The sequence below is a fragment of the Trachurus japonicus genome, chromosome 24 (genome assembly GCF_045865225.1).
Source record: "Trachurus japonicus isolate A0001 chromosome 24, Traja_1.0".
Lineage (NCBI taxonomy): Eukaryota > Metazoa > Chordata > Actinopteri > Carangiformes > Carangidae > Trachurus > Trachurus japonicus.
In genome coordinates, this window is record NC_140930.1 from 12,749,339 (window position 1) to 12,764,460 (window position 15,122).

Genomic DNA, 15,122 nt, shown 5'->3' on the forward strand with positions numbered 1-15,122 from the left:
ATGCACCGATAATTAAAGGTGATGAACCTACTGCTATGACTATAGGGATAGGCTGGTCACTAAACTTCGGGTGAAATGTTGAACCATCCCTTTAAAGAAATTCCTATCTAATTATCATCGCTTTCACTTTTACATTTGAAACCCCACTGCATTCTTTACAGGGAGCAGCAACATCACAAGGATGTTTGAGGGAGAGCAAGATCATTTAATTCCAGCAACCTCTCAACCCCTCATTGAGAGTGAGATGTTTGTCATGGCAGGTAAGACGGGTGTTGAAGGACCTGTGTCCATGATACATTTGTGTGGTAGACAGCACAAATGGTGTTTTTATGACTTCAAAACAGAAATATTGACTTTTTAAAAAGTCACATAATGTCACCACTTCAATATTTTTGCTTATCCAAAGATATCAGAGTAGACAGATGCTAAGCAGTTCATAGTTCTGCAGTTTTCTCTGACTTGTCCTTTCTTTGGTGGTGCTTAATTAGGAAGGATAATGGGCCATTCATTCCTCCATAGTGGACCCTGTTTTGCTGGCCTAAGTCCTGCAATAGTTCATGTCCTGTTCGGGGGTTCTCCAGAGACTGCAACAATCCAAATAGAAGATTGCCCTGACATTGACATCCGTACCGTTATCCAGTCGGTAAGAATTTCAGATATAAAAGATGTGACAGGACTTTGTGTCAAAACTTTATATGAATATGACTGTATTTTGTCAGTGAAGTCAAAACACACACAAACTATACTGTATGTAGCTTGAAGGAAATGCTGACTTGACAACAGAAGAAAAGAGAGATGTCTTTGACCTCGCGCTGGCCTGGGACCTGCCTGGTGGTGTCACAGAAACGAACCGAAAGTGGCTACACGAGCGGCTCTTATTCCATGCTGTAGGTGACAATGCATGACACTTTTTGAGACATCATATTCAATAGTGTTAAAAACATTTTTTACACATCAATCTACACTTCATACCTTATGAGGACAGCCTAAACCCAGATTTTTATTTTTATTTTTTACAAAGTAATTAAAGAAAAACTTAAATATGTACCCTGCCTCTTGCCCGAAGTCAGCTGAGATACACTCCAGCTCATCTGTGATCCTAGTGCAGGATAATGGGTATAGAAAACACTGCATAGGGTTACTCAAAGCCTGGGAGTCCTTTAGGTGTTTTTTATATTACACAACAAATGTTGCATACCTTGTCCATCGCTGCCAAGACAACAGATGCTGCTGTCACACCCAAGTGCACAGTCGCCTGCAAGCCTGCTACGGTGGTGCAGAGTAGCTTTAAATCTGATTTTCTTTTTTAAATTAATTAGAGAAAAAAACAATACCCTCAAATTTGGGGTTTGGGCTGTCTTGTGAGGGTTGATGGGGAAAAAAACAATTGTTTTTAAAATTGTATTTTAAATAAGGCTTCAACATAACAAATCCCCTAAAATTGAAGGGGGTCTGAATACTTTCCATACCCACTACCCTACGAACAATACTACTTGCTCCTGTAGATAAACTTTAATAACCTGATGCGTTGTATAATATTGGCTATCAGGTGATTTCACGCACAAGCCGCCAGGTCAAACAACTGAGAAGAGGACTCAAGGAAACATTGGTCTGGCCCCTTCTAAAGGAGAGAGCAGACGTGATTTCCAAAATTCTACCACGGGAATCAGAATCTTCCATCAGCACTGAAGTAAATATCATGTAGACACTAGTGAAAATACAAAGTTCTGTAAGAGTGCACTAAAGATAACTGTCACATTTTTTTTTGTAGTTAGTCTTGCAAAGAATAATATGGCCAGTAATGGAAGAAGATGAGGATGAGGATGAAGATGAATGTTCTTTGGAGGACAAATGCAGACTTTCTGGGTACCTGAGAACTTTCATTGAGAAAGGTAATCATGTCTTGATATGGAATGCATAAATAATGTGAAGCCTGCCAAACTAGTTCAGCCTGACAAGCTGTGCGCATCACAATCGGCTAATGGGTCAAATTCTGTTCTTATCCAAATAGGGCAGGATATTTAAACCTCCCAGTTTATCTGCTTATCCCTGGCTATGCTGCTGCTATTACCGCTATTACCTGATGCTGCCACTGCTTTGCCATCACTGTTGATGCTGCTGGTTCTGGTGCCAATGGGCTCTATGCACAGCTCCAGCACTTCCTGAATTTAAGGCAGGTCCTTCATTTCCTGTCTTACATTATTGGACAAACTGATTAATCCAGGTGTGTCTGACCATTGTGACTACTCAGACACACCTGGATTAATCAGTTTGTCCAATAATGTAAGACAGGAAATGAAGGACCTGCCTTAAATTCAGGAAGTGCTGGAGCTGTGCATAGAGCCCATTAGGTTTCTCAAGCCACCCAGCATCCACCTGTGGGCTCTGTTTCTATGATCCCCTGTGTTCTGCAATTCATTCACTGCAATGTCTGTAAAGCAGATCATTATTCAGGGAATTAAATCACTAAGAGAGAGCCGGACTCCAATCCTACTGCATCCATGCTCAAGGATACCAATGTTCTGTCTCAGCTTGTCATGCTTACGCTCAATTTTTTGTTCTCATTTCAGTTGTCTCACTGAAATGAAAATGTTCTTTTTTTCAAAAACTGGGCACATTTCAGCCCATAAATGACAAATAGTGCAATGCCTGTTATCTATTTGTGGTTTTAAAGTAAACATTTGATGGTACAGGAAACAATAGATAAGAAATAATATCAACAACTAACTTTTTTGGATTGTTTTTCACAGCATCCTCGCCACAGGTGAAAACCCTCCTGCAGTTCTGGACTGGGTGGGAAATCCTACCCAATGAACTCACAGTGAAAGTGGTCAGCAGCAAACTCCCCACCTCTGCAACTTGTTTTGAAACACTACATCTCCCTTCTCACTATCTTGACTATGAGGCCTTTGAGAAAGACTTTCTGGCCTGCATCAGCTCCGCAAACACAGGATTTGGTCTTGTGTAGGAGGGCAATGTGTTTAAGAAGTAACTGTGTCTACTAACTTCTCATATTTAGTTTAGTTCAATTACATCGGTAGACATTTTGCCTGTTCTTGGGACATGATCTGTGATTTGCTCAAAGTCGTTGTTTTTATTCTGTATGATGGTGATTGTTCAGCAGCTATTTTGATGTATAGTTTATTTACTTTAGTGCAGCCAAATGTGTTCACATGTCAGTCTTGGTTCAGACAATTCAATGCCATGCTGTACACAAATATATATCAATTCTTGGGACATGATCTGTGATTTGCTCAAAGTCATTGTTTTTATTCTGTATGACGGTGATTGTTCAGCAGCTATTTTGATGTATAGTTTATTTACTTTAGTGCAGCCAAATGTGTTCACATGTCAGTCTTGGTTCAGACAATTCAATGCCATGCTGTACACAAATATATATCAATTCTTGGGACATGATCTGTGATTTGCTCAAAGTCATTGTTTTTATTCTGTGTGACGGTGATTGTTCAGCAGCTATTTTGATGTATAGTTTATTTACTTTAATGCAGCCAAATGTGTTCACATGTCAGTCTTGGTTCAGACAATTCAATGCCATGCTGTACACAAATAAATATATCAAGTCTTTGGAGAGCTGTTTGTGGAAACTTATTTTTATTCTGTAAGGCTGTGACAGAATATAACAACACATAGGATCATACGTTTTTCTCTTAGTAGCTACCTCTTCAGGGCAGTGGTAAGTAAATGGTTGTCAATGATACTGATGGATATGTAGTAGTAGCAAAGCTACCTACAATTGTGGTCAACAATGGAAGAGGAAAAATATCAAACATTCAACATTGCTTCAACAGTCTGAAGAGTTTCAAGGTACACTGCCACTGCTTGACTTAAAGGAACGCTGGGGTCTGGCAAAGATGCAAGGTCTTGTTCACTCAAAAGGTGTGGGAGCTGGATGTCAGGAACCGTGATGTTGGATTCACAGGGAGTATGTGGTCCTTCCCAGTCCACACCATAATCCTCACCAACCTGAAATACATAAGGAATGCAGTTTTTTTGAAGGTGTAGGTCATGTCATGATGGGCCTTGTATGCATTTTATGTACACTGTGTTCAAAAATATTACGGAAATAGGATTTTGGTGGAGAAAAAATAATTAGGGTAAGGGTAAAAACAACAAAGAAATCCCAACCCTCACAGCCCCACATACGAGAGACATGGCCGGGCACCAAGACCTGAGGCGAGGAAGAAGCTACCTTGGGGGCCAGCCAAACTTGGAGAGGTCATCGTCCATGACTGCAGGGAGCACTGCCGCAGAGACAACCCTGACCTGGGCAGACAGGAGGCTCCACACCAAGGTGCAGAACCCAAGCTACCCAGGCCAGAGCCATCCATGGGACAGCACCCCCATCAATAGACCAGAAACAACTCCCAGTCTGGCAGGCCTCCATCAGGAGACATGAGATCACTGACAGGTTTGGCAGTTAGTTTTCCAGGTGAGCCAAATTAAAGAAAAACTACTGAAGGAGGTTGTTCCACATTATGAAGCAAGTCACAGGTTTATGGAGAATAAAAGGTCTTGCTGCAGATGAAAAGTGTTAAATAGTGTAGAGTCCTGCAGAAAGTATGAAAACACTGGATACTTAAAGAAAAATTCAGGGAGATTGTCGCACTATATGTGTGACCCAGAGTGCAGATAGGTTTGTTTGGATTCTTTCTGGGTAAATTGATTCATAAGCAACTGGTAACTAGTCCGCAATTGGACTTTGTTCCAATTGAAGGTATACTGTATCAAGGAAATTTCTATCAGACAAATACATTGTATTATGAAAAATCTATATTTCAGCCAGCTTAACCAATGTCTACTAGGTGGAACAAGTTGCATTCAATTCAGAAATACATGAAGACTAACTATGAAACAGTTTTATTCACTGATGAATGCCATGCTTCAATGGATGGTCCAGAGGGATAGAATTCTGAATGGTTGGTGTATGGCCATCATGTCCCAACATGGCGGACACATCATAAGGGATGCATAATAATTTGAAACACAGTGTAGTCACAAATTATTAACAATAAAGACAGGATAAAAATGCTCTTACTTGTGAGAGATCCTGTCCCTCTTTGTGGTTTAGTAACCAGAGCTGCAATGGCGTGCGGTGGTGTTCAGTCCTTAGTCCATGCTGATTCCATGCTTCCTTGAAACAGTGAAGAAGGTGCTGGATATGTGGTAGGAAGCACCTGTGCAGTGCATAAAGGTGAACCTCTTCATCAGGATTGAGAAGTCGCTCAGCCTCCAACTGGACGAACAATGTGTAGAAGAGATCCAGCACATTTTCATATACATCCCTCCAGAGGCGCTCGATTCTATAAAGAAACAAGGAAATACAGCCTAGATTATATTTTAGCAGTTCAATATAATCAACAGCTGCAGTAATAGCGAGTAAGAGAATTTGCTACAGTACTGTACTACTTATCTTGAGTAAAATATTTTTATGTTACACCTTTACGTTTTCCCATGTTTGGCTTATACTGTATAACAAGTTTTTAAAATGCAACTGACTGCAATCAAAGCAAAGGTATCCAATCATTTTAATTTCTAACATCTTACCAAAAGTGTGTTTGTTCAAATAATGACTTAAACCCACATCATTTAATTCCAATAAATATTCATATGTCATTCTCACCTACTTTGTCAATCAACATCTAAATCTCTAAAGGTTTCCATCCTTCTGTTTTTCCCACACCTTTGATTATGAACACTCCTTCCAGTGATGTGGGAATTTCTGTTCTCCCCTCGTGTTTGGACCATGTACTGAGCGACACTGATGTTTTCACCCCCCTTGTCTGATCTGTATTCATAAGAAATGTACAATTAAATTCATGATTATCAAAATGATTATAACTGCCATGTAAATGCATGTAAGTCAAAAAGTCTGATTTGATCTTATTTCATAAGACATTTGAGGCACATCACATACCTAACTCGAGATGGCACACCATATTGGGCAACAGCAGACAAGAAGCCCTCAAGTACAGTAGTGGCTCTGTTGTTCGTAGCAGCATTAAGGTAAACTATCATTCTGGAGAATCCGTCTACGCCTCCGTGGACAACAATTCTCCATCTTAGTGAGATATAAAAAGATTAATATTTGGCCTTGGCCTCATGTCACAGCTGATGCAGTGTTTATGCATAGACCCACTTTGTTCAGCAATCATAGGGGCATGAATATTTTCCCATGAGGTCATTATGTAGTGATTTAAGGTGGTATGGTGCAGCCTTGGGACAAATAAAACACATGAGAGAACAAACCTGATTAGCTTGTGGTTACCGTCTATGTGCCATAGACTGTTTGGTGCAGGAACATTGTACTGACGACGCCTTGCAGTCTGGATAGTCAGTCTCCGCATCAAAATTGCCTGGGGATCAACTCTCTGCATTGATGCCCTTACTCTGTGCCCTCAGTGAGAAAGAAATACACATACACATGGAAATATTAAGTGGACAAAGTATACTCAGATTGATGATATAACAAGCTTGCTCTGTGGTCGACCTTGTATTCTAGACAGATAAAGTTAACTGTGTATGTATAATGAAAGTGGTGCTGGTGGAAGTGTGGACATTGTTATCGTAGATACACTGTCACTTATTTTCATTGTCTGGCCTTAGAAGAACATTTGTATTTGTTTTATGTTCAGTCACTGTAATATTTTTTTGAACACTGTGGGCCATGTCAACAATACCATATTGTATTCTGCTGATAACCATAGAGGCTGATGGTAACTGTTAGCAGATGAATGCACTGATTTCTTGTTCAATGGTGAACTCAAACTTGTGTGAAAGTATGTTTTCTGTGCACAGAATCAAGGTTCGTGTTTGTGTAGCCTATATTTAGTTTCTAAATCGGAAGATCAGAAGCTGAGTTTTTTTTTTTTGCCCTGTTCAGTAATTGCCAAGCCTTGGTATAAAAAAATATAGGCTATATACTGTATATATAAAAAAAATAATAATAATAAAAATATTTTTCACCTTCACATCTTCAACAACAATCAGTGTAGTAGGCTAGACCTACAAGGAAAACAAAATATATAAACAAATTTGGTAATAATTCTTACTTTGGATGTGTATGCCCCTGGATCGTATATGTCCCATCATCATTTTGTATCCAGCGTTTGGATGGGAACGTTGAATGTCAGTCACCACAGCATCCAGGTCGTCATCATTTATATTAGAATAGCGATCTGATTTTCTGCATGGGAAAACAATTAAAAATGTTAGATAAATGGAAGAGGACTTCGGGGCCAGATAGCTCCAGGGCAATGACATAGCTTACAACCACATTCATGATTTTCAAAAAAGTAGATTAATGTAGGCTAAAACATGTTATGAATCATGAGAAAGTTTGGACAAAAACGCAGTCCATTAAGCATAGTATCATAGCCATGGTAAAACACTCACACATCTGAGTAGTTTGGGAGAAAAGAAGCAGAATGGCAATAAGTAGCCCAAGGGACAATGTGGAGTGGACACCTGTCATCCAAAAAGTTATTGCTTGCCAGTGTGGTATACTGATGTGATGAGGAAAAGGAAGTTATCACCGCCGACACGTCCTTGCTTGCATTTAAAAGGAGTTTATTACAAAAAAGAACAAAGTCACAAAAATGCTGAATCCTGGAGAACCTAATGTGAGATCTCTCTCTCTCTCTCAACCTAAAAACCCTTCTATTGGCTTTTCTCCAACACCTTCTCCAGACAGAGAGGAGTCTCCATCCAGATGGCCACTCTGACATGACCTTTAAAAATTCAGGCTAAAGGAAAACTTATCCTATGTCCTAAAAACTATACCCATCAGAAAAAGAGAGAAGAACAAGCAGTCCCTTAAACATGGCACATTCAATCGGATCACATTGCCTTAGCCCAGATAAGAAAACCAACTCCAAGATAATTCAAATATAGGAAAGAAATTCAGGTGGTTAACATGAAACTGATTTCCATGCGTTTCTGTTGTACAGGTGTACAGGTAATACAGTTCCATAGTATTACACCTGCCAAAAAATAGCTTTGTTGTTACAAAAACAATTGTGCTTCTGCCAATCTCTGCCAATGTCTTTATTTCACACACTAGCTATGTTAATTACAGTCTATCAAACAAGTACTGGACATGGACATGATAGCAAATACAGATAGGCCTACCTAAAATAACATAACTGACAATGATCGCCTTATAATACTTATTATAAACACAGACACATTTGCCAACTGTGTGCCTGATGAAGGCAGCTGTCGAGCCAGACTGCGCGATCCCGCGGCCTTTCCACTGACTGCGGAACGGCTCCAGATCCGCTCCGGTACGGCGGCGGAGCCGTTACGTATTAATTAATCACCGTAGTAGCGTCCACCGACTCCGGGTCCGCTGCGTCGTGGGTCTGGAACGGCACCGGCATCCGGCAGCCCTCGCAAAACATACGCAGAGCTTCTATTTTTCCCGGACGCCGGAGCACGGCGCATCAAGCAGCACAGAGCAGGTCGTGTATGACAGGAAATCGCGGGCAAAATACAAAATAAAACACCCGGTTAATTTTCAAAATAAAATACACCATGTTTACAGCGGAGCATATTTCCTGCTTTACACCTTGAAAACGTTGTAATGGGCAGCGACCCCGGTGGGTGTGGACGGACGGGGGAGTACGGAGCCGTTCTGGAGCCAGTGGAATACCGAAACTCGCCACGAAGTGATTTTTACGACGGCCAGTTATAAAATTCACGATAAACTTAAAAGCGAATGAGCAGCATGTAGTAGTAGTCCATAAATAGTAGCCTATGTGTAGTTGTTTTCCAAGTTTGCTTACCTTAGGCCTCCATCAGCCAATCTCCTCTGAATGGTGCTGGACGACACACCAAAAAGCTCCGCAATTCTTCGAGCTGGCAGTCCAGACAACGCAAAGGTTGTTAGCATTCCGCTTGGGATGTCCAAAGGCGGTCGTCCAGCACCTGGTGTGACTGCCTGCCCCTGGGCATCTCCAACATGAACACGGTGCTCAATGTTGTGCAAAATGTTCATAATATCCTCATCCACCTCTATATCATGAAGAGCACTTATCCTCCCAAGAATTTCCGCGAAGTCGGCAACATTAGCTAATATATTATCTGCTGATACTACGTTTTGTTCTATGCTGTCACTCAAGGAGAGCATAGCACCCCGGAGCTCATCTATCTCCTCCATGTGTCCTCCACCATGAGCACCGGAAATCGGACAGTTGCTTTATTCTGAAAGGGTACAGAGGTAACCCCGCCCCCTCATTTGAATATTGCAGCATGAAATAAAAGAGCAGTGAAATAAATGTGACATTCGGAAATAAAAGTCGCCGGAAATAAATAAATGTGACATTCGGAAATAAAAGTCGCCGGAAATAAATAAATGTGACATTCGGAAATAAAAGTCGCCGGAAATAAATAAATGTGACGTTATGAAATAAAAGTATCAGGAAATAAATAAATGAGGCGTTAGAAAATAAAAGTCTCCTGAAAAAATAAAAATGTTGTTTTAAAAATAAAAATATAAATTAATCTATGTATTTATATTTCATTTATATCTATTTATCATCTTATTTATTTAATTTGGGACTCATTTCATGGCTATATTTATTTATTTATTTATTTATTCATTTATTTCATTATGACTAAAATGGCTTTCCATAGCCGTTATAGGGAACTTTCACAGACAACAGGACGGTAAAAACACGAGCTACGGGTTACCTGGAACGCTACCAAGTCGTAGTTGTGACTTGAAGCTGTAACTTACGGTTTCAAAAGCCTGCCTTGAACACAGCATTAGCCGAAACGGCCGTGCCGATGATATCTGCTTTAAATACCAAAAGACGACTTGAAAAGTGCACATGAACACCCTCTCATGTGGTATTTTCCACTGGGCAACTCGTAGAATTTTTCGATGCCCGAGTTGCCGAGATGAGAATAACCTTTGACCTTTTCAACATGGCTGCGAGCAACGCAAGATTCGTTAGGTAAGCAAGGCAAGCATTTAGAAAACAGTTAGCAGCTATTCACTTTATGTACGCTTTTAAAAAGCTAGCCAAATAGCCAGTGCTAAATCTCCATGAATATGAATATTTACGGTTTGAGTTTTGATAATTCATCTTCTTGCTGTAAGAGATGAACTAGGCAATCCAAGATTGTTTTACCCCATACATGTAGATGTCGCACGTGCATATCTATGATTTTACCCAAGTAACAAGTCTGAATCTGTGTGTCCACCATCTTTATTTTCTCTGTACAACAACAAAAGCACATGAACACAACGCACTGGTAAATACCAGGTCACAAGTGGAAAATACCATCTGTACCATAGCACATGAATGTAAGTCTATGGGGGAACAAACTGCGCATGCGCCACATACCGGGCGAAGAGGCAGAGCAGCTCTGTGCCTCACCTCTGAAATACAACGAGATGGCGAGTGGCTTACGGCCGCTGCCTGGCCGGAGGTAAACTCAGTTCAGTCGCGTTTATTAGACTATGAAAATCACCAAATGCTAGTGGCACATTTAAACCTGTGGTAAAGTTATCTGAAATAAAAATAATAATAATTTAATTATTCCTGACAGCCTAGGGGAGGCACTGTCCCCCCGCCTGCCCTGACAAGTAGGAGGGCTCAGGGCTGCTAGCCGCACTAGCTGTCTCTGATGCTGCTGAGTGCTAGCACGTAAGATTTGAGGACCTAGTCAAATTCAAAACAGGTCAGATTTTGTTTAAAGCCTGGAATAGGTTGCTACCAATAAACATCCAAAAAATGTTTATGGTCAGAGAAAGCATATGATTTAAGAGGGAACTGTAACTTTAAACAAGCTACCATCCATTCTACCCTGAAAAGTTTTAGCATCTATTTTTGTGGTGTTAAAATGTGGGACTAGATGAGGATATAAAAATGTGCAATACAATTTAAAAGTAAGTACAAACATACACTCTTGGACAGCTATAAAGAACTTGACAGCTAATTTTACTCTTTTTATGTATAATCATGGTCTTATTTCATATTAAAGCAATATGTTTTTGATCTTCTGAATTGTATGGAACTAGATGTAGGCTACTGTATGACATGAATCACAATGTAAGGGGGGGCTGAACTTGATAAGCTTTGCTTCCTTCAGCCCCTTCTCAAACTTGCACAGTATCATTATTGTTTTGTTTCTTGTTACATAGATTGTTTGTCTTTTGATGTGCTTGTTTGAGACAAATAAAAATCAAATCAAATCAAAAAGTCTCTCTCTCTCTCTCTCTCTCTCTCTCTCTCAGCAGCAGCAGTCAGGGCCGCAGATAAAAGAAATACAGTCTGACTGAAGCGCTGGGGCCGTGGACCGATTCCCGACCATCACTGACAACTAAAGCCTCGACTGGTAACAAATACTAGGGCTGTTGAACTGAGCTAGTTCGAGGCTAACTTCGGCTAGCGGTAGCGGTTAGCATCCGCCGCTAACACCGTCTTCCCAGTTCACCACAAGGCTACACAGCTTAACCGAGAGGAGGGGCCGTTTGAATGTTTTGTTTACAAACTGCAGCGAACAAAACTCCAGACTGTAACTTAACCTTAAAAAAAACAAAAAAAAACTCTGCCTCGGTCTCAGTCCGTCACACATCCCAGTAGTAGACACACAGCTGGTCAAACCTCCAGGAAATTTTTCTTACCGGTTAATCCACCCACATTATTCCCGTTTACAGCCCCTTCTTCGCGATCAGCGCATTTCATCCATTTGCATTATGTGAAAAAAAAGAGAAAGTTTTTAGCGGCGGCAACAGCCGTACGTGTTTCTGATCTCCTTGTGTCGGCCTCTCCTGGCAGGACAGCTAAAACTAGCTAAAAACTGATTTTTTTTTTCCCCCCACACAATGCAAATGGATGAAATGCGCTGACCAGGAACAAGATGTATGGGAACAGCATGGTGGATTATTATAACCTGTTGGAGCTGGATGACTGACTGTTTTGGACACCAAGAGTGAAGGTAAGAAATATTTCCTGAAGGTTTATCAGCTATGTCAATGCTGAGGGTTCGGGTGTGTGGCCGTGTGTGTTTGAGGTCACTTTCCCGTCTTTATTTCATGACAACGTGTACATTTTTAGATTGTGTATCAGAGACGTTCAGTGAAGCCTAGCTCTCCTGCCATGGGGCGTGGTTTCTTTGCCTGCAGCGGACACACCCCCACCGCCCTGAGGCAGAGAATGCTGCTCATTTATTGACAAGTTTGATGCAGAATTTTATATACTTAACAACTTTTTTAGTCCTTCAAATTTGACAGAGTGGTTAATAATATGTTTTCCTGTGGTATTATAAACTTAAAACACATATTTATTCTTGGTTTACCCAGTCTTTAATTAAGGCGATTCTCTTTGTTGATGTGCAGTATGGAGCTGGACCTAGTCCAACCCCGCCCAATGGCTCTGCAGTGAGCACCACTTGGAGAGAAAGGCCCCAGGGGATTTATCCCATAACCTTCTTGCTGCCCCATTTCCTGTCCCAAGTCTGAACATGAACATGAGCACATCTCTCTCATCTCTAGCCATACAGGACTGACAAATATTTTAATAATTGGTTGAGTGTTAACTCATTTTTCTTTTAGGGTAAACTGATTTCATTTGCTCCAGTTACAAAAAATATGGCGTAGTATGTGAGGCGTTTCATTATATTTTTTTAACAAATGAATTTTCATTGAAAACACAAGCAATGTGAATTCATCCCCTCAGGTTGTGGAAGGTCAATTTGTGTAAACAATCAGAAAACTCATTAATGAAAATCATTTGTTGCAGCCCTAGTCGAGACTCAGAGGTGTTTCTAACATTTTGTCTGCACTTCATTCATTTTAGCTAGGTGTACCTAATACACTGGCGTCTGCATTAAAGTCAAAAGTTTCATGGAGCAGGATCAGCAGCACTGAATTATAACTGTCTAATTTACTCAGCAGCTTTAGTTATATTATTCTATATTCATTGTTTAATGTCCTAAATATTTCTTTATTTCTTTAATGTTAATAAATTAATTTAATTTAATTTTTTTTTATATACAGGGTAATTTGAAAATGTGATGAGTGTTTTCTTTTTCTTTTTCTTTTTTATCTCTGTCTGTGCTGTTCTCTGTGTTTCAGTGGAGGCATCTTATCTCAGTTTGTACCAAGTCCAGTAGTTATGACACCTTCTGCATCGAGAACCCTGTATCACTGCGATTACAGAGGGGAGTTGAATTTGCTGAGTGCCCTAAAAGCAATGATTGGTCTGGTTCCAACTAATCCGGTAAAAGTCCGTAGACCAGACAGAGACAACATGCAAGGCACAAACACACGCCTCACTGACTGTGGGATACCTTCAACTTTGCATCAGATAAATCAGATTAACTTTTTTAAATTATCTGCTTATTTATGTAGAAACTTCATTACTTCCCCTTAATTGATCCCATGTTTTGCTTATTACATTTGCATTTATTTTTTGTGTCCCATGTTTGTTTACTGTCTTTTACCCCCTAATATTATCACATCACATGTCCAACATTATCATTTTCCATCCCTTTTATATTTTTTAAAAGGCCCAGATTTAAGCCTGCATAACATTCACAACAGTTTTGAGGACCAGTAATGACCATGTGTAACCTATTGAATTGAACTATATTGATTTGATAAATAAATAAAGTGATGCTTGTGCTCACGTTTCAGCAGGTTCATTTTCTGAACTTTGACTTGAGAAGCTATAAAGTCCATCAGACAAAATTCATTTTGGTTTCCTTCTGAGTGTTTTTTATGGATTATATTTTTATGTGACAGGGAGTTTCAGAGGATCTATTTTCTGTGTGTTTTTGGGCTAATCATACTGAATGTAATACATTTTTGTTTGGAATTTACACAACTACTAGATTTGCTGCATTTAGAAATGTCCATGTATTATTCTGGATAATGTGCAAGTTAGTTTTACAAGATAACTATATGATCCATGAATGTTTTATATTTAGATACAACATCAAAAATGCTTGTAAGATAAAACATCAACCAAAACAAGGGGAGTCTAGGATCAATTTCTAATTGCTGTGCAGTGATATAACTTATATGACTATATGGCCGACAAGGGCCTGTAAGTCACTGTGTATTGTAATCACCAGGCTGAGTGCTGTTGTGAGTCTACTGTCTTCTTCAGGTCGATTAACTTATCTCTTCCTTGTGTTGTAATCATGATCAAAAAAGCCCTCACAGACTTCTCTTAGGAGGTGAAAGGTTAGTTAAGGTTGTTAAGGCACCATTGCTGAGGCCATTGTGCATTGTACAAGTTACCAATGTGCAGCCACTGGTAATTTTATGTAGTCTGTGCTTGTGATGTTTATACAGGGCATTAAAGACACTAAAAAACACACACAAAGTAAGTCTAAGTAGTTAAAGAGCCAATACTTTGAGACAGCAATAGCACATTCAGCTCAGGCAACAAAACCAGCGGGTGACTCAGGTTTCGATTTTGTGTCAATGTGATTTAATTATATTGTTCATGGGGCAAAGGTTTACTCAGCTTTCTGTAAGAGGCATTCATACATGTTGGGATGTGTAGACACTATGGTGTAAGTTTGAGCTGAAGACTTCCAATAAAGAACTGCCGAGAAATTATTTCTTTTGAATCATTTTCAGATGTTTCTTTTTTTTAACAGAAAATCACAACTATTACATTCAAACTGTATACTAACAGACCCGAAGACAATATTAAGTCTGAAAAAGAAAATGACCCAAACAACTAAAATAAAAAAACAAAACAAAACAAAAAAAAACCCCCAAAAACATATCCTTACTTTGCTGATACTAGGAAATTAGTTTCTTTGTGCCCTGCCCTTTGAGCGCTACAGAGCAATCAAAGTTAGTGATTGAAGCTATATTAGCTGTTATATGACATTGATCTGATTACAGCATGTTTTAAAGATAAAGATATGTGTGATTTGTTTTAGATTTTGAATATTAATATGTTATTTTTTCTATTAAAGATGGTCTCGGTATCAGCCTAATCACTTGTGAAAACAGCCCCAAATTATACAGTTAGAGCTGAGGAGGTAATCTCACATTAGCACACAGACCACCCCCACCCAATGCTGATGGAGTCAGCTGGTCTCAGTTTGTGAAACATTTTTACCTTTGGCCT

General features: G+C 39.7%; 2 protein-coding genes across 2 annotated transcripts; one reads left to right on the forward strand and one right to left on the reverse strand.

The window, feature by feature from the left end:
- The first annotated feature begins 229 nt into the window (after positions 1 to 229).
- Positions 230 to 2,968, forward strand: LOC146961456 (uncharacterized). Its single transcript, XM_085771290.1, has 6 exons — positions 230 to 260; positions 489 to 643; positions 756 to 887; positions 1,550 to 1,690; positions 1,772 to 1,892; positions 2,751 to 2,968. Exons 1-6 carry the CDS (start codon positions 245 to 247, stop codon positions 2,966 to 2,968), a joined length of 783 nt encoding a protein of 260 aa, XP_085627416.1. The 5' UTR covers positions 230 to 244.
- Positions 2,969 to 3,890: 922 nt separating this feature from the next.
- On the reverse strand, positions 3,891 to 8,911 carry LOC146961457 (uncharacterized). Its single transcript, XM_085771708.1, has 7 exons — positions 8,805 to 8,911; positions 6,268 to 6,408; positions 5,936 to 6,079; positions 5,702 to 5,806; positions 5,057 to 5,321; positions 4,211 to 4,284; positions 3,891 to 3,984 (listed from the first exon to the last, which is right to left on the reverse strand). Exons 1-7 carry the CDS (start codon positions 8,909 to 8,911, stop codon positions 3,891 to 3,893), a joined length of 930 nt encoding a protein of 309 aa, XP_085627834.1.
- Positions 8,912 to 15,122: the final 6,211 nt, after the last annotated feature.